This window comes from Pituophis catenifer, unplaced genomic scaffold (genome assembly GCF_029215685.1).
Source record: "Pituophis catenifer annectens isolate HBS135680 unplaced genomic scaffold, rPitCat1.0.hap2 SCAF_2, whole genome shotgun sequence".
Taxonomy (NCBI): domain Eukaryota; kingdom Metazoa; phylum Chordata; class Lepidosauria; order Squamata; family Colubridae; genus Pituophis; species Pituophis catenifer.
In genome coordinates, this window is record NW_027256882.1 from 15,575,455 (window position 1) to 15,594,503 (window position 19,049).

General features: G+C 46.3%; 1 protein-coding gene across 1 annotated transcript; it reads right to left on the bottom strand.

Moving 5' to 3' along the window:
- Nucleotides 1-4,533: 4,533 nt before the first annotated feature.
- LOC139311810 (class I histocompatibility antigen, F10 alpha chain-like) lies at nt 4,534-18,618 on the bottom strand. The gene is made up of 6 exons (XM_070936332.1): nt 18,549-18,618; nt 11,840-12,115; nt 10,373-10,558; nt 9,203-9,484; nt 8,636-8,725; nt 4,534-6,948 (listed from the first exon to the last, which is right to left on the bottom strand). The coding sequence occupies exons 1-6, from the start codon at nt 18,616-18,618 to the stop codon at nt 6,899-6,901; spliced, it is 954 nt and encodes a 317-aa protein (XP_070792433.1). The 3' UTR covers nt 4,534-6,898.
- Between the last annotated feature and the right edge of the window lie 431 nt (nt 18,619-19,049).

The following is a 19,049-nucleotide window of genomic DNA, read 5'->3' on the forward strand; positions in this document are numbered from 1 at the left end:
CAAGCAAACACAAGCATACAAAGAGGGAGCTTACTCAATTTGCTCAATGAACTTCCCATGTAAGTAAACAAACGAATGCAAACATATACACAGGTAGTGCTCAACGTACGACCACATCTGAGCCCAGTGTTTATGTTGCTGAGAAATTTGTTAAGTAAATTTTGCCCAGGGGTGAAATGTAAAATGTGTTACTACCGGTTCTGTGGGCGTGGCTTGGAGGGGGGGGTAATGTGACTGGGTGGGTGTGGCCAACTTTTTTTTTGTAACTTTTCAAAGCATTTATTCTAATGCTTTGAAAAGCCTCTGGCGATCAGGCAACTCAGCTGGGATCGTCAGAGAGGCTTTTTAAAAAATGTTTTGAAAAGCCTCTCTGCCGATCAGGCAACACAGCTGGGATCATCAGAGACTTTTCAAAGCCTTTTTTTTACCACCTCTTCGGCCAAGAGGTTGCAGAAAAAAATACTTTGAAAAGCCTCTGAGGATCCCAGCTGAGCTGCGCGATCATCAGAGGCTTTTTTTTTTTACTTTTAAAAGCATTTTTTTGTCGGAAGAGGTTGTAGAAAAAATGCTTTTAAAAGTAAAAAAAAAAAGCCTCTGATGATCGTGCGACTCAGCTGAGCATGGTGGGGGGGGCGCAGGGATTTTTGCTACCGGTTCTCCGAACCACCCGCCACCATCACTATCGGATCAAGCAATCCAGTCCAAACCGGGAGCATTTCACTCCTGGTTTTGCCCCATTTTACAATTTTTCTTGACACATTCATTAAGTGAATCACTGCAGTTGTTAAATTACTAACACGGTTGTTAAGCGAATCTGGTTTCCCCGTTGACTTTGCTCATTAGAAGGTTGCGAAAGGGGAATCACATAACGCCGGGACACTGCAGCCGTCATACATGTGAATCAAATGTTCAAGTATCCGAATGTAAACCACATAACTGACCATGGGGATGCTGCAACGGCCATAAGTGTCGTTGTAACTTCGAACAGTCACTAAGTGAACTGTTATAAGTTGAGGACTACCTGTACTTGGAACAGGAGGCCAAGTCCCTCCCAAAAGTTTAGCAAGACTGTCTTGCAAGAGTTCCATGTCAAAACAGGACGCAGAAGAGTAGATCGGCGAAGTCAGAGGTTGTGGAAGGTTCATCAGCGGGTCCAGTTTCAGAGTCCGGGCCCTGAGGTTCGAGAGTCAAGGCGCATGGAGTGGGAGTTCATGGAGGCTGTCCTCAGGAGGAGGGCTTGAGCCCATTGGTCTATTTTAACTGAAGCAGCCTCAGTGTTGCTCATTTAGTGGGGCAAGACTCCTTCCTCCTTCCTTGTGAACCGTCTTGGAGAAACCCCTATGCTCTATTCCCATGATGGCGAACCTATGGCACGTGTGCCACAGGTGGCATGTGGAGCCATATTAGTGGGCACGCCAGCTCAGTTCTGGGGCGCATGCGCGCGCCAGCCACCTGATTTTCGGGCCTTCTGGGCCCACCAGAAGTAGGGAAACAGGCTGTTTCCTGCCTCTGGAGGGCCTGGGGGCGGGGTGGGGAAGGCCCGTTTTTCTTTCTTACCTGGCTCCAGATCCTCTCTGTGTATCTGGGAACGGCGAAAACAGCCTTTCCCGCTCCCTTGGAGGCCCTACGGAGTCTGAAAGGGCCCATTTCCCCACTCCCGGTGGGACAGGAAGTGACGTTTTTTCCTGTCCCCAGCCTCCAGAGACTCCTAGAGAGGCTCCTAGAGACTCCTAGAGAGGCTCCTAGAGACTCCTAGAGAGGTTCTGGAGGCTGGGGACAGGAAAAAAGTCACTTCCTGTCCCACCGGGAGTTGGGAAATGGGCCCTTTCAGACTCAGTAGGGCCTCCAAGGGAGTGGAAAAGGCTGTTTTCGCCGTTTCCAGATACACAGAGAGGATCTGGAACAGGTAAGAAAGAAAAATGGGCCTACCAGGCCATCATGTGCCAGGAGCGGGTGGGAGGGGGTTGCGCACACATGCGCGTGGGCACGTGCGTGCGCGACCCTCCCCCGCCCCCCCCCCCTCCTGGCACGCAATGGCAAAAAGGTTAGCCATCACTGCTCTATTCTCTTCACAGTGCAACACTGCCCTGTCCAGTCCCAAATCCCATAACTGGTCCATAAGGATACTATGGTTGATGCAGGGGTGAAATCCAGCAGGTTCTGATAGGTTCTGGAGAACCAGTAGCGGAAATTTTGAGTAGTTTGGAGAACTGGTAGCGGGAATTTTGAGTAGTTCGGAGAACCAGCAAATGCCACCTCTGGCTGGCCCCAGAGTGGGGTGGGAATGGAGATTTCGCAATATCCTTTCCCTGCCACGCCCACGAAAGCCACACCACGCCCACCAAGCCACGCCCACAGAACTGGTAGTAAAAAAAATTGGATTTCAGCACTGGGTTGATGGTATCGAAAGCCACCGAATGTCAAGGAGTACAAGGATGGATGCACCAGAGGTAATCCTCAACAAAAATGGGGATTTTGCAGTATCCTTCCCCCAGGAGTGGTGAGGGAATAGAAATTTTGCAGTATCCTTCTCCTGCCACGCCCACCAAGCCATGCCCACAGAACCGGTAGTAAAAAAATTGGATTTCATCATTGGTTTGAACCATTTCTTGTTGCAATCAGCCTTCCACTGAGCATGTACAGAGTGAGAAGAGGAAGGACCTTCTGCCTCCTTTTCATGGTTCTGTATTTCTACCAAGGAAGACGACCGAGGTCATTAGAGGACCTTCCAATTGGTTTTGAGTCCCTGGAAACTGGCCGTCTGCAGGATGAGCCTCCCCTTCAGATCCTCTCTTTTCTCTCTGGGTTCACAGCAGGCGTAACCTTCCTCTGTTTTAACTGACTGGTTAGTTTAAGGTGCAGCATCTTGTGCAAACAAGAGATTCACACACAAACTGCTGGATAGACATATATTGCCACAGAAACACATGGACATAGTCCATATTTTCTAGGCCATCTGCTGAACATGTTTACCTTCTGAAAGACTTCAGTATCATGTTTATTATGGTCTCTTCTCAGACACTTTGGATTCCTGTAAGAACCAGGACTTTCCTTCTGCAAGCTAAGAGCCCTTGGTTAAGTTCCAACTCCACAGAGGCAATATTTTCTCCTTCCATTCCTCTCCCAGCAACCCTCTAAGCTAGGCCAGTTGGGTTGACAGTGGTTGAAGACCTCCCGGTGGACAAAAAAGGCAAGTAATTTGCCTGGAAGCTCCTCCAAGACAGCCCCCAATTGATGATCTCAGCACAAGTGTGGTATATTGGGGACCCCCAGAGGCAGATCGTCCATCTTGCACTGGAGAGTGTCCCACGAATGAGCCTGGCCCTGGCTGAACCTCTTCCCTCTCTTCCACCACCCAGGATGGAAGCTCTGAGTCAGCTTGCAAGCTTCCTCCTTTTCTCCAATAACAGGATAGGGTTATTCAAGAGGGAGAGAGGGAGGAAGGGAGAGGGGGGAGGGCAGTGGTGAAATCTAAAATTTGTTACTATCAGTTCTGTCGGGGTGGCTTGGGGGGGTAATGTGACTTTTTTTTCTTTTAAATGCCTCTGACGATCAGGCAACTCAGCTTGGATTGTCAGAGGCATTTAAAAGAAAAAAAAGCCTCTGCCGATCAGGCAACTCAGCTGGGATCATCAGAGGCTTTTAAAAGCATTTTTTCTTCAACCTCTGAAGAGGTTGTAGAAAAAATGCTTTTAAAAGTAAAAAAAAAAAAGCCTCTGATGATTGTGCGGCTCAGCTGGGCATGGGGTGTGTGTGCAAGGATTTTTGCTACCGGTTCTCCGAACCACCCGCGATCCGGTCTGAACCGGGAGCATTTCACCCCTGGGGGAGGGGGAAGAGGAGGGAAAGAGAGGAGGAGAGGGAGACGGGGAGGGGGAACACAAACCTCTCCAAAGGAGGCTTCATCTCAAGTGGCACCATTGAAGACTGTTCAACTGAGTATGAGGACAATGATGGAAAAGCCGTTTCAACTGTTTCAAAACTCTCAATGCATTTGGAACGCTGGAGTTCCTGTGTTAATCTGCCCAAACACATCCTTAGTTTGGGAAATAATAAATTTAGTTTCCTAAAACCAGGGAATTTGGGGACTCTTTTTTTTTATTTTATTTGGCACAGGTAAAAGGGGTGCCTTGTTTTTAATCCGCACCTCCCCATTGGAGATTTTATCATCTCAGTTAGTTTTTCTGCCATGTCAGCTTTCAGATCTCTCTCTGAAAATTCACAGGAAGTCTTGCGTCATCAGGCCTGGGGATCCCAGGGGACGGGTTAATTATTAAGGTGGAATGATTAAGATATCTTTGCCTACCAGATCTTCTTTCTAAAAATATTTAATGTTTGAATGATAATTACAATATGAATTGTTTTAGCATTTACCAACTACCTGTTTTTAGCTTTGCTGCATGTTGCTCAGAGAACCTGGGGCGGCTATTGTGAAAGCATTTGTTTTCAGCTGACTGTAAGAAGAAATATCCTTCTGAGTTCAGCTCCAAATGGGCAAAAAAGACACTGGAAACACGGAGACTGCTTGGAAAGATGGTTTAATGGTGGACAGGATCACATGGTTTGAGTTCCTGAACAGAAAAAGGCGAGATACAGTGAGTCCCCGGGTTTTATGCCCTCTCTAGCTTTGAACTTCCTGGGGCCCAGAAAGAGTATCCTGATTGGTTGTCTGACTCTCAGGGGGTGGGGGTCTTAGCTAGCCTTGCTGGCTGATGTAATCTTCCCAGGTGCCATGTGGTGAGTTTCTGTTGCTAGATGGGTCCTATTGTGTTGCAGATGATGGTCCATTGACAAAGATTGAGTTTCTGCCTCTGGCCCATTGACAAAAGTGGGGGAGGCAGAAAGGTGGGAGCTGCTTAGTCCTTAAAACATGCTTCTCCATTTCTCATCCAGGGAAACATAGTATTCTGCCTTTTTAATATTTCCTAAAATATTTCATTCTTCTAGGATGTTCTGTCCCCGTCCCACACACAAACACACCAACAGACGTCCAAGAGTTAAAAACCAAACCAGCTGACAAAATCCTTTTCCTTATGATAACGGAACTTGGCAGCAACCTAGTGGCTGCCTGCCAAGAGTTTATTACTCACGAAGGGAAGAGATAACCTCTCTCCGCTTTTGGTACATTAAAGTAAAATGCTCAATAATAACAGAGTCAATCAAGTCCAAGTATAATCCAGCAAAGTCTATAGCAAAAGTCCGGCAATGCAGAATGGCATGGAAGCTTTCAGCTTTGTTCGTCACAAGGCTTGACTGGCCACCACGCTCCCTTTTATACCCTGTGGGGTGTGGTCCAGTGACTCCGCCTAATCTCGGGCACGCCCTTTCTTCTGTTGCGCGCGCTTATCTCTGCGGCGCTGGCGTGGGTCCAGCCAAGACTCATTGCTCTCATCACTGTCCACCTGTGGCTGCGTGGACGTGCTTGGCCCCGGCCCTATCTCTTGCCCTTCGGCGGACACCGAAGGCATTGCCAGAGAGGAGGGTCCTGGAGAGGGAGGCCTTGCCAACTCCTCTCCTTCACTCTCGGAGTCCTTTCCTGCTGATGACACAGGCTCAGGTAACGGAGCCACAACATAGGAAAGGGGTGGGTGCTAACTTCCTATATGACAAAAGCAGCTCCTGTCCCCAACGCAGTGAAAAGCAAAGGGAGTGTGATGACCCGGGGCGTGGCACAAAGGCAACACAGACAGAGAATCAATGTGAGTCCCTTTATTGGCACCAACTTTGCCCCCAACGTCCCTTTTACTCTCCAGCCTGGAAAAACGCTTTCCCACAAACCTGCAGATACGCCAGTCCAAAGGCTGTAAGCAGAATGACTGCAATCAATCACTCCAGGATTGGAAGGATGGAAATAATTCAAACAGTCCAGAGGAATGCCAGGAATGCGGTCCACAACACTATAGGAATTCAGCATTTGTTCCAGTAGTGATTTTCAATTTCGGTTGCTACCGGTTTGCTTGTGGGCATGCACACGCTCATGCGCAACACTTCTATGCATGCGCAGAAACATCCGGGTGGGTGGTCGGAGCCTCCCGCCGCTGCCGCTACTGATTTGCCTGATCCGGGGCGAACCGGTAGCAACCCACCACTGGTTTGTTCCCACCAAATGCCCCTCCCAACTGCCTCTCCTTTAAACTCCATCCCCAGGTGTGCCTTGTGAAGGGAACTGGGGCCCTTTCCTTCCTTGTAAGCCATGTAACCCACGTTACTCTACTCTGCGTTCCCACCACCAACAGAGCCACTCTCCTGCTCTCCGTCAGCTGTTTGTCTTTCATCTCAGAGTCAGACGCTGACAGGGGGTGGAGGGGAGGCATGGCAGGGAGGACTTGAAAACCACCGTGGATTGGAGGAACAGCTTTTTGGGAAGGATCGAGGAGGGGGGGAGAGAAGGCTGGCTAGAAGCTGTATTTGTCTCCAAATCGGATCTAGTTGGGGAGGGGGATTGTCCACAATTCAGCATTCTGTCAGCCTCCGATCTTTCAATGCTTGCTTGTAGGATGCCATGGTAACGGGGGGAGGGGGAGTTAGGAAATTGCTAGACAGGGAAGCGTGCTGGAGAAGGAGTATGGAGAAACGAAACCGAATCTTAGCTGCAGTCCTGTGCCTTTGAAATTGCTATCTGCTAACATTCCAGATTGATGACACTGCCAGACGTGTGATTCCACCTGACCTCTGGAGGACCTTTGGATTGGATGATTTACGGTGGACAGTTGGGAAGGGATGCTTTCTATATGTGATTTTCGTGCCTATTGCCTCAGATCTTGCTTTCCTTGGCTGCATTCAGTTCAATTTCAGTAAAAGTACCTTTATCTATGGAAATGGAGTCGGGTCATTCTTTCCTGAAATCTGAAAGGAGGCACGCCTGACACATTCCTATAAGATGCAAAAATGGACTTCTTCATATAGAAGTGGCTCCCTGTACAATACCCCGGCCAGAACTGTGACTTCCTGGAAAAGAAAGGAAGGAAAATGGAGTGGTCAGTGTGAAGTTTCCGAAAGATGCCCTAATTAATTCATGAGCCATGAGCCAAACTTCAAAAGAAATACAGTCATTTATTAGGAGCACCACTTCGGCAATATTCGGATGCAGTTAGAACTAATCCCACGTAGATTTATGTTCTCCTATGACCCTGTCTCTCCCCTCCTCCCTGGCCATGTCATAAATCACATTCTCCAATTAACCACTTTGGCTGGCTGTGAAATCCAACACCCTCCTACTCATTGCGGTAAGAAAGCATCTATGGAATGTCGCTTCAGTTAGGGAAATCAATCAGCTCTGTCAGTTCTCCCTCCCTCCTGCTCATGGCAACTTGAAAGCTTTGCAAGTTGACAGTCAGTCTCTTAGGTGGATGGAAAGAGATGAAGAAGCTCAGCTCCTTCTGACTCTAGATCCCTCCTTCCTTCCCTCACATACAAACTAAAACACACCAACACATCCAAAGAGTTTGCACCAAACAATGTCCTAAGAGGCATAGGAAAGAGTTCTTAACATTGATCTACCTCCACAAAGAACAATAGTCCAACAATTCTTCAGCCAGAGGGCACAGCCAATGTGAGGATACAGACGGCTCCAAAGTTTCTTTTTCCAATCAGTTCATTCTTGGAGAGCTTTGTGGTGGGAGACCAAGAGGAGATCCAGGTGGCATCCACCAAGGCTCCTTTTCTCTCAAAATGCCTCCTTTTGATCACTACCTTTACGGAATTTCCTGACCGTGTTATGGCCAAGCCTTTCCCATCCTCATACTTTGAAAGCAGAGCAGCTTCTCAGACAGAAGGATCATCCAGACCAGGGGTGGGTTCTAATTTTTTTTACTACCGGTTCTGTGGGCGTGGCTTATTTTGTGGGTATGGCTTGGAGGTCATGTGACTAGGTGGGCGTGGCTAGCTGGTCAGAGTCATTTCTGGAAGGTCCTCGCACTTACGACCCGACTCATTTGTTTTCTTTTAACACTGATCACCTGTAGGACGGCCCTTTGAAGCCCCGCGGCAAGAGTTTAAACAGTTTTTTCCCCTCTAGTCATCAGCTGGGACTCAGGAGGCAGCAATAGATTGGGGGTGGGACCAAATAAAAGGTAAGAATAACGTGGGTGGGGGGGATGGTGGGAGGGTGGGGGGGAGGAGAACCGGTTCAGTGACGTCATATCGTCACTGCTACCAGCTCGGCCGAACCGGACCAAACTGTGAGGAACCCACCACTGATCCAGACAGCTGAGTCACCTCACTGTTTGGAAAATTCCTTGTCTCAGATGTTCCTCTTTGGAGGTCTCCGTTCCCTAGAATGTAATGTAAAAGGGGGCCACCTTTCTCAGCTTAGTTCTTGGAGGAAGACAAAGATATCACATCTCTGCAGCTTTAGGAGCTGCACACACACACACACACACACGAGATGCTACCTCTGATCCCAGCTCTGAATTGGAGCTAACATGTAAAGATCACAAATCATCCACTTGATACTGCCTTTAAAACTTAAAGTTTAGTCAAGACCAAAGTCCTCAAAAGAGGCCAGATCTCAGATGCTCCCCAAAAAGGCTAGGAAATCATGGGAGAATGAAGCCCAGAAGAAGCTCCCCAAATAGAGAGACTCAGGAGGATTTCTCCATCTTCCTTCAATCACCCCCCAAAAAAGGATACTTACTCAAGAATATCAAACTCCCAACAATCACACACGCCAGGACAAGAGCAGCCACAACGTAGCCGATGATGAGGCCCAGGTTGGATTCTGGAACTGAATTGGGAGAAAGAGCAGATCATCGAAGGAGAACCCCAAACAATCATCCCAGTTAAAGGAGAAACTTAATTCAGCCAAAGGGATGAAAATTCCTCGAATTAAAAAGCCTTAAGGGGCTCCTCTTTATGTCTCTCTAACTGTAGCATGAAGACATCCTGCTGACCATTTTTCCAATAAATCCCTGATCATCAAATAATGTGTACGGTTCTTTATGCAAGCAGCACTTTGTTATTTGCAGGGACAGGGGCTAAGAGAGTATCTAAGGGGATTTCGTGAGGATCGGTCAACTGTTGTGATGGGATTTGTTGCTTCCGAATCCAGTTCTATGGACTGTTGCCTGCAGGTCCACCAACCTCATATATGGGAAAAACCAATCAATGAGAACTCAGCTTCACATCTGGACAAAGCTGGGGTCAGATTTCTCTCCCACAACCCTCCAAAGAGCCCAGCCTTTCCCTCCCTGCAGCCTCTCACCCTTCAGTTCCAAGTCCAGAGGCTCCTGCAGGCTCTTGTGCTCCACGTGACACCGATAGCGGTCCCTCTCTTTGGGATCGATCTGGATGCCGAGCCAATAGTGGTAGGTCCCATCCGCATTGGGGGCCACAGACCCATGGAGGGTGTCCTCCAGCCAGACTTCTCCGTCCCTCCTCCAGGAGGCATCGATCTCCCTGGGGTAGAAGCCGTGGACCCGGCAGACGTGCATCTCCAGCCCATCCTCAGCCTCTGTCCTTCTGGTCACTGTCGCCACCGGGGTCTCTGCAGAAACACCAGAATTAACTCTGAGCCCCTCCAGACGCTGACAGGCAGAAAAATCTCCCACTACTTGGTTTTAAGGCAGGGATTTAACACGTTCTAACTGCAGCGTCTCCAAGAGCATTTTAGGAAATGCTCAAATGCTTGACAAAAATGGAAACAATGTCCAAGAAACAGTGGCGGATAGCATTTATCACATTGAGGTACCCCACGTGGAACTGTCCAGTAGCGAGTTGTCCCGCAGCAAAGATCCCCAAGTGGCCTGTTGCCTCATTGTGGGCTGTGAACAGGATACTACTAAGTGCTTTTGCTGCCTGATCCACACAGACACACGTCAGCAAGGGTGGGCTTCAAAAGTTTTAGCAAGGGGTTCTCAGCCTGGTTGCTGGGTGGACGTGGCCATGGTGGGTGTGGCCTAGTCGGCCTCCTGCACTACGGCAGGGGGTGAAAACAGCCTCCCCAGGCTCCAGAGGCCCCTGAACTTCCCAAACTTCAGATAGGCCTGTTTTCCGCCCTCCCTGAACCTCCGCACACACCACGCACTTACCTGCATCCAAAACAGGTCACGTGGGGACTCCTGGGCGGGATGGGGTGGGGTGGGCAGGGCCATCCAGGAGTGGGATCTGGGGGTTCACTGAACTGCACAGAATCTTAGCTAGAGGTTCTCCCAAACCCTTGTGAACCCCCAGTAGCCCACCCCTGCCCGTCAGGCAGAGGCCGCATTTCCTGGTCCATTGAATGGCTTTCTGTGTCTTGGAGACTTCCTGGAGGGGGAGGGGAAGAATTCCTTCCCAGGGACCCAGGCAGCAGACCAGGGACCCAAAGGGGCTGAACACGTGCAAGAAATCTGGCCATAAAGGAGGAAAGTCCAACCTGGATCCAGATACTGACCTATTGTCAGCAGAGTCTCGTTCCCATAAGACAGGCACTTCTTTAGCAACTCAATGCAGTTTTCCATGATGACCTCCACCATGGGGAAGGAGAATCTGTCTTTCCCATTATAAGCCTCCATGTAAAACCCACTTTCACTCCCATTTCCCTGGAGTTCACAGCTTGCGATGCCCTGTAGCATATCATCTGAAAGGGAAACAGGATTATTGTTTGAGGAATCCTCAGGAGAGACAGATATCTCCATTCTTATAGGGACTTTAATTCAATAGGAAGCCAGTAAGAAAAGGGACAAATAACAACTGGAAAATGAAAGAAATTCATTTCCCCCCTAAAGCGTTCCCCCACCTGTGTGTGTGTGTGTGTGTGTGTGTGTATGTGTGTCTATCCCCATCCATCCATCCATCCATCCATCCATCCATCCATCTCTCTCTATATTGTGGCTCTGTTACCTGAGCCTGTGTCATCGGCAGGAGAGGACTCCGAGAGTGAAGGAGAGGAGTTGGCAAGGCCTCCCTCTCCAGGACCCTCCTCTCTGGCAATGCCTTCAGTGTCCGCCGAAGGGCAAGAGATAGGGCCAGGGCCAAGCACGTCCACGCACCCACAGGTGGACAGTGATGAGGGTAATGAGTCTTGGCAGGATCCTTGGCAGCGTCGCAGAGATAAGCGCGCGCAACAGAAGAAAAGGCGTGCCAGAGATTAGGCTGAGCCACTGGACCACACCCCACAGGATATAAAAGGGGGTGAGGTGGCCATTCAGACTCTGTGATGGACAAAACTAACTACTATCGAGTCACATTGCATCTTTGGAAACAACATTATCGGCCTTGGATTTATTTTACGAACTGGACAATTCTTGACTGTGGGTATTTTGTTTATTGAGTAAAAGTTCTTGGCAAGCAGCTACTGGGTTGCTGCCAAGCGTCTTATCGGACGAATTGGTTGTCTGCCAGTTTATTTAACCCCCGGCTGTCTGTTTGTGTGTGTGTGTGAGACGGGGACAGAACACTCTATCCCTATCCCTATCCCTATCCCTATCCCTATCCCTATCCCTATCCCTATCCCTATCCCTATCCCTATCTCTATCCCTATTCATCTATCTATCTATCTATCTATCTATCTATCTATCTATCATCTATCTGTCTGTCTGTCTGTCTATCTATCTATCTATCTATCTATCTATCTATCTATCTATCTATCTCTATATCTATCACATTTTGATTGCCCATCTGCCTTTAATATTTATCACATCCATAAAACTTCAGTTATGGGGAAAAAAGGTCAGTTATGGGGCAAAACACTTCAGTTATGGAGCAAGAGTAAAATAATTTTTAAAGCAATAAACATGTTTTCAAAATAACATTTTGAAAAGGAAACAGCCTTTTAATCTGGGAGCAAGCCACTTTCTTCTCCTCTCGTGCTATTGGCAGGGAACATGGGGCAGGGAGATCCACCCGACCCATCACTCACCTCGGCTCTTTTTGTGGTAAGTCCTCATAAATTCCAGGTCGTCTCTGTGCCGATCATTGAAGTTACGTGCTACGTCAGTCAGAGCCTGCCAGTACTGGGGAATATCCTTCCCCGATTTCTCCATCCAGGGGACTCGCGGCTGAATCTTCCTGCTGTTGCTGTCGTAGTGAGCAAAGATCTGACCGTCCACATAGCCCACAATGAAAAAGTGGCTCAGTCTCTGACTGGGCTCGAAGATGGTGAAGTAGACAATCTTGAAGGAATGTGAGGAGAAGCCTGAAAAAGGACGCAGTCGGGTAGAGTTAGGGGGATTCTGCTAGGGGACTCGGATGCTATGGGGCACAGCAGGACCAGTGGTGGAATTCAAATTTTTTTACTACCGGTTCTGTGGGCGTGGCTTGGTGGGCGTGGCTTGGTGGGCATGGCAGGGGAAGGTTACTGCAAAATCTCCATTTCCTCCCGATCAGCTGGGCCTCGGGAGGCAGAAAATAGATGGGGGCGGGGTCAGTCAGAGGTGGTATTTACCGGTTCTCCGAACTACTCAAAATTTCCACTACCGGTTCTCCAGAATCTGTCAGAACCTGCTTAAACCCACCTCTGAGCAGGACCCATTATCAGATCTGGAAGGAAGAAAAAAGAGACTAGAGTGGGCAGAAGAGAAAGGGGGAAATGAAGTGTTGTAGAATGATGAGACCAAACAACATTCCTGGGTCAGCCAGAGACAGTTTTGTTGCGCAAGGTTCAGAGCCAGTTTTGTACCTGAAGCTTTGAACAAGGAGAGAACTCTGATACAACTGGTTTTATACATTTCTAAGACAAAGGATTCAGTGAGATCATACACTTTCCATATATGGTTAACATGAGAACATACATCCGATTTTCCCTATATGGTTACATACATTGGATAATATGTTTATCTAATTACTTAAACCATTAATTTTAGTTTATAAAATTATCTTAGCCACACAACTTTTCTTAAGTGCTTGTAGTTGTTAATGGGAGAGTTACTGCTGTCCTTGGGTAAATTTATTGGATTAAGTAACTCTTTGTAACATATAGGTCTTTGTGTCATTCACAGTGAGGTCACTCAGAGGTTTTCCATATGGCTGTCCTTTCGTGACATCTAGGTCTCATCAGAAGATATATTACCACTTCCTTTGGTATCAAAGATATATAAGCAGTTGTCCAAGATGGGGGTATTCTACCCCCTTGTTGAATATTGCAAAATAAATCTCTAAGTTGTCCCACCATTTCAGCTTGTAAAGTTTTATAATACACTGCAGTCAAACCATCCGTGCCAGGAGCTTGGCTGTTAAGGAGTCGCATGTAGAGGCCCAGGAAAAGGGGCTTTTCTGCTGTGGTAGCCATCCTTGATATCCTCCCAGAAGTCTCTTAAAATATCGTTGTGTGGACTTACAAGACTATGGTAGAGTTTCAGGTTTTAGACTGAATTCAAAAAAGACTAAAATGATAGTTAAGAATATGACACAAGATCGTAAACATGAGCTTGAAAGGAGGGCAGGTTTTGAAATTGTACCTAAGGTAAAATATCTTGGAGTTCAGGTTGCAGAATCAAATATGAAATTGTTTCAAAATAATTACGAGGTGTTGTGGCGAGAGGTTCAGAAAGACATGGAGACTTGGAAAAAGCTGCAACTGTCTTTACTTGGAAGAATAGCAGCAGTTAAGATGAATATTTTGCCAAGATTTCTGTTTTTGTTTCAAATGATTCCGGTGCTTAAAAGTGATAAACAACTGAAAGTCTGGCAGTCTGGCGTGAATAAGTTTGTCTGGAACGAGAAAAAGCCGAGAGTGAAATTGAAAATTATGCAAGATGTTCCAGAAAGAGGAGGTCTTAAACTCCCAAATCTACAGTTATATTATGATGCAGCAGCTTTAACTTTAACAAGCGATTGGTTTGGAAATAAGAAGGCTGGAATATTGAATGCAGAAAGTTTTGATCTTGAATTTGGATGGCATGCTTATTTATTTTACGACGACAAAATAGATAAAGTATTTAAAAGTCATATACTTAGAGAATCTTTGATGAGAGTTTGGAAGAAGCACCGACTCAAATGGGATTATAAAATACCGTTATGGCTGGATCTTGGTCATACTTTGTGGAATACAAATATAATGTCACTCGGGGGGTTTTTATACAAAGAGGTTCTTTTTACAGATGCGGGCAGATGGCAGCTGAAGACATTACAGACACTGTTGGACGAAGGAATTAATTTAAATTGGTTACAATATAATCAATTACAATTGAGATGGAAAGAGGACCAAAAAACTGGTATTATGTTGCATGAGGAAGAATTGGTTAGACATATAAGAGAGAAAGGTCCAATGCATATTAAAAGGCTTTATAATGTTTTGCTAGAAAGGGATTCAGAAACTGAATTAGTTAAAGATTGTATGATTAAGTGGGCACAAAATTTTGAAGAACCAGTGATGTTGGAAACATGGGAAAATATTTGGGTTCAGAATGTTAAATTTACACAGTCCCAGAACCTGAGGGAAAATTTCTACAAAATGTTTTATAGATGGCATTTAGATCCCAAAAAGTTGTCATGTATGTACCCTAATGTTCAGCCAAAATGTTGGAGATGCGAATGTTTGGATGCTACGTATTATCATGTTTGGTGGACCTGTAGGAAAGTTAAGGCTTTTTGGATAAAAATTTGGTGGGTCATGCAGAATGTTTTGAAGAAAAAAATTCAATTTTCTCCACAATTGTTTTTATTGGGTATAGTTAAGGGTTTTACACGGGGTGAAATAAAATTAATATTGTATATGATAACTGCAGCAAGATTGTTGATAGGTAAATATTGGAAGAATGAAGCTTTGCCTACTATCGAGGAATGGACTTTGAAGATGGCTAGTTTTGCAGAGATGGCGAAGATTTCAGCGTATTTAAAGGATTGTTCACAAGAGACTTATGAATGGGAATGGAAAAGGTGGATAGAATATGTTCAGAACAAATACCAAACTAGAAAGTATCAAATAGCTTTTATTTGAAAATAATGTATTAGAAATATTAAAGAGGAAAAATTATATAGGGGGAGGGATGGGTTCAGGCTTATATATTAGTGTTATTAGTTATGAGTATGTAATAGGGAAGTCCGGGGGGGGGGGCGGGTCAGGGAGGGTTAGGGAGGATGGGAAGTTTGGGGAGGGAGGTGGGGGGGTGAAAAAAGGGGTGAAAATGTAATTGTAAAACTTTTGCAATAAAAAAAAAAAAAAAGAAGATATATTACCACTTAATGAGGTTTAACTGTTTGTTAATGTAATTTCCAACAAGCACTTTTCTATCTTATAATAATGTGAATAGAGAGGTTCTCTCAAAGTTCATGTTTCCAAGCATGTCTTCCCCCTATAACAATGTGAATAGAGAGGGTCCTCCAGAGCCCATATATCTGACTCTGTATGATTCCTTTCTTTTATCCACATTAGAAGGAAGAGATGATGGAAGAGAAAGAGGAGGGAGAGGGTGGAAAGAAGGAGGGAGGGAGGGAGAGGCAAAAAAAACCCAGCTTCTGGAGGGGTTTGAGGGCAGAGAAGTTTGGGATGAGAGAGAAAAGGAAGAGAAAGTAGGATCAAAGGGGGAACAGGAACCCCAAAACCTACCTGCCCGCCTACCCCAATTGTGCCCTTCTCTCTTCCAGCAAGGCCTTGTATGGATGGCCCCAAGCAGGCTGCAGTCACCCACAGGGGAAAAGGGGGCAGTTTCCATCTCCAGAAGCAGCAGAAACCCCACCTGGTCACCCAGCTTCATAGGGAAAACCATAAAATCAGTTTCTTGCCTCATTGCCAACGTGACTTGTTAATAAGTAAAGATTTGAAGAGAGATTTTATAAAACAGGGAGGGAAAGAGGGATTGGGTGGGGGGGCAGCAGCCATGGAACCCTTGGGGGAAACCCAAACTGATTGCCTGGGAGATGTGGGAATTCAAAATGGGAGTGAAGGGAGCAGCAATGAAGACACACGGCCCCTCTGGATCCGTGGTGAAATTCAATTTTTTTTTTACTGCCGGTACTGTGGGCGTGGCTTGGTGGGCATGGCAGGGGAAGGATACTGCAAAATCCCCATTCCCTCCCCACTCCTGGGAGAAGGATATTGCAAAATCTCCATTCCCATCCCACTCTGGGACCAGCCAGAGGTGGCATTTTCCGGTTCTCCGAACTACTCAAAATTTCCGCTACCTGTTCTGCAGAACCTGTCAGAACCTGCTGGATTTCACCTCTGCTCTGGATCTTCTTCCTCACCTGCCACCCCCCCCCCCCCCTCCCCGGCTGGGTAATTCCTCCTCCCCTCCCAGTTCAGGCATCTGAGCAAGAATTGGGTTTGAACCCAGGACTCAGTGGGGCTCACTCCCATTCCACAGAAAATCTCACCAGGATTATCCCAAGATTGCTTCAATTCAGCAACCCAATTTGGGCTCTCATGCTGTCTGTCATTCAGAGTTACTTGCAAAGCACCAGATTTACTCTAGATCTCAAACTCTTCACTTTCCACAGATGATTCTCAAAAAATTGTCCTCCTCCGGTGCTGATCCTGCTCTCTTTTCAGTGGCACTATGGAAATCAGCCTTGACACACACAGTCACAAATTCCACGAGATGAAAAGAGCCACGAGGTCATCAAGGCTACTCTCTTTTCAGGACCGGAACTGAAATAAAAGCCTTTTTCTACCCCTCAATATGTATCTAGCAAAAAATTACTGGTACAAGATTAAAATCTAGCTGGAAGAAATGATACAGCAACGTATTGAATTTAAACCAGAGTTGTTCCTACTGGGCATCTTTCCAGAAAAAATTAGTAAGGAAAATGTATATTTGATCATACATGTAATAACAGCTGCAAGAATTGTGTATGCTCAAAATTGGAAATCAGAGAAAATACCTTTGGAAGAAGAAGTAATAAATTTTTTTTTTAGATTGTGCAGAAATGAATAGATTAACTCTGATGATTAAAGATAAGGAGGAATCAGAATATTTTAAAACATGGAATTATTTTTATAGTTGGTTGGAGAAGAGATATAAATGACTGATACCATAATGATGTATAAATGATGATTACAATATTGATTTAGTAATGAAATGTTAGAATGGTTTGGATGAAGATGAAGATAGATGAAGAAGAAACTTAGGGAAGATGGAGAAGAAGCCTAGAAGATAACACCGAGATGTCACAGGGAAGGGTGGATTGATGTATTAAATGTTTGTCTTTAAAAAAAAAAATACTCAAAAAAAATATATGTGTCCAGCCTCTGCTTGACTCTCTCCAGCAAAGAGGAACCCCAAAACTCTCTGGACGAGTGGTTGTCCTGTCCAGCTGCTCTTACTAAAACAGTCAACGAGAATCTGGCTCTCTTCCACCAAAATCCATCACTTTATGAATGAGGTGTTTTTGTTTTTTCTAATCCAATTCAAAAGAAAGTTTGTTAAGGCCAAAGATCAAGAAAAATAATAATAGCACCACTGAGAAAAGGAGATTATATGATGAAGAAAGGAAACATATGAAACCCATCATTGTAGAATCAAATCTACTCCAGAAACTCTGATCTAGGCCTTTATCCTGGGAATCGATGATCATGTGGATTAGCCCTGATCACTGTCATTCTGAGCAGGATGAGGGACATTTCTTTGTGCTTTACAAGGCTGGGATCCTCTCGGGGATCCCCCTTCCCTTGGCCTGAGGAGATATCGCAAACCAGACGTGATACCTTATTAACGGTAGTTAATGCCCCTAGTGCCCCACTACTGCCCCTAGTGGTGACGGTGGGAGGTGCAAAGGCAGCCAGGGAGTTTGCGAATTGACATGGTCGCATCCGAGTGTTGCCATCCCACAATCTCCACGGTGGGACGGAAAGAATTGTGCAGGTACACTTGACTGACATCTGGAGGAGCCATCTTGCCCTGCTTCCAGAATGGCTCAGGGAGATCAGGAGGGGGGGGGAGAGCGGCAGCAAAGAGGGAGAGAGACAGACAGGCAGACAGACAGGCAGGCAGGCAGGCAGGCACACAGATGGACAGATCGGATGGATGGATGGATGGGTTCCCACCAGCAGAAAAAGGGGTTAAGTCCCTTACATCTTGAAAGGGAATGGAATGGAATGGAATGGAATAGAATAGAATAGAATAGAATAGAATAGAATAGAATAGAATAGAATAGAATAGAATAGAATAGAATAGAATAGAATAGAATAGAATAGAATAGAATAGAATAGAATAGAATAGAATAACAGAGTTGGAAGGGACCTTGGAGGTCTTCTAGTCCAACCCCCTGCCCAGGCAGGAAACCCTACACAACTTCAGACAAATGGTTATCCAACCTCTTCTTAAAAACTTTCAGTGTCGGAGAATTCACAACTTCTGGAGTTGTTCCACTGATTAATTGTTCTAACTGTTAGGAAATTTCTCCTTAGTTTTAAATTGCTTTTCTCCTTGATTTGTTTCCACCCATTGCTTATTGTCCTGTCCTCAGGTATTTGGAGAATAGCTTGACTCCCTCTTTCTTTGTGGCAGCCCCTGAGATACTGGAAGACTGCTATCATGTCTCCCCTAGTCCTTCTTTTCATCAAACTAGACATACCCAGTTCCTGCAACTCTTCCTCATGTGTTTTAGCCTCCAGTCCCCTAATCGTCTCTGTTGCTCTTCTCTGCACTCTTTCCAGAGCCTCTTTCTAGGGACTCTTGGAAGGGACTCACCGAGGCACACGTGCTGCCGAGCGACCACCTCCAGCACCAGGAGCCACAGGGGCGCAGAGCGCAGAACCATCCTCTGTCCCGAAACCTCCGCCTGCAGCTGCGCTGTCCTGAAAAGTCCCATGCGAAAGAAAGAGGCGCTTCGGGACGATCCATAGCATAATAATCCAAAGCGAGCCGGCGATTGGCCAAGCTCAACCAATAGGGAAAAAACGTTTCCATGACGTCTCTGGTTACTAGGCAGGCGGAGGGGGGAAAAACTTCTGAGAAAAGCTGGAAAAGGGAAGCGAGAGTTTCACAAGAATCAACACATTCAGCAACATCTCATTCCAGGAATTCTTCATCATGGGGGGAGGGGCAGATCATGGGGGGAGGGGCAGATCTGCAGGGATCAAAAACAGCGGGGGAGTTTTCTGGGCACAGGCGGTGGGGGGGAGGGCTACGAGGGGCTGTGGGATCAGGCGGAGGTCGGAAACCCCCAAATGATCTTCCCTCTGGATGAAA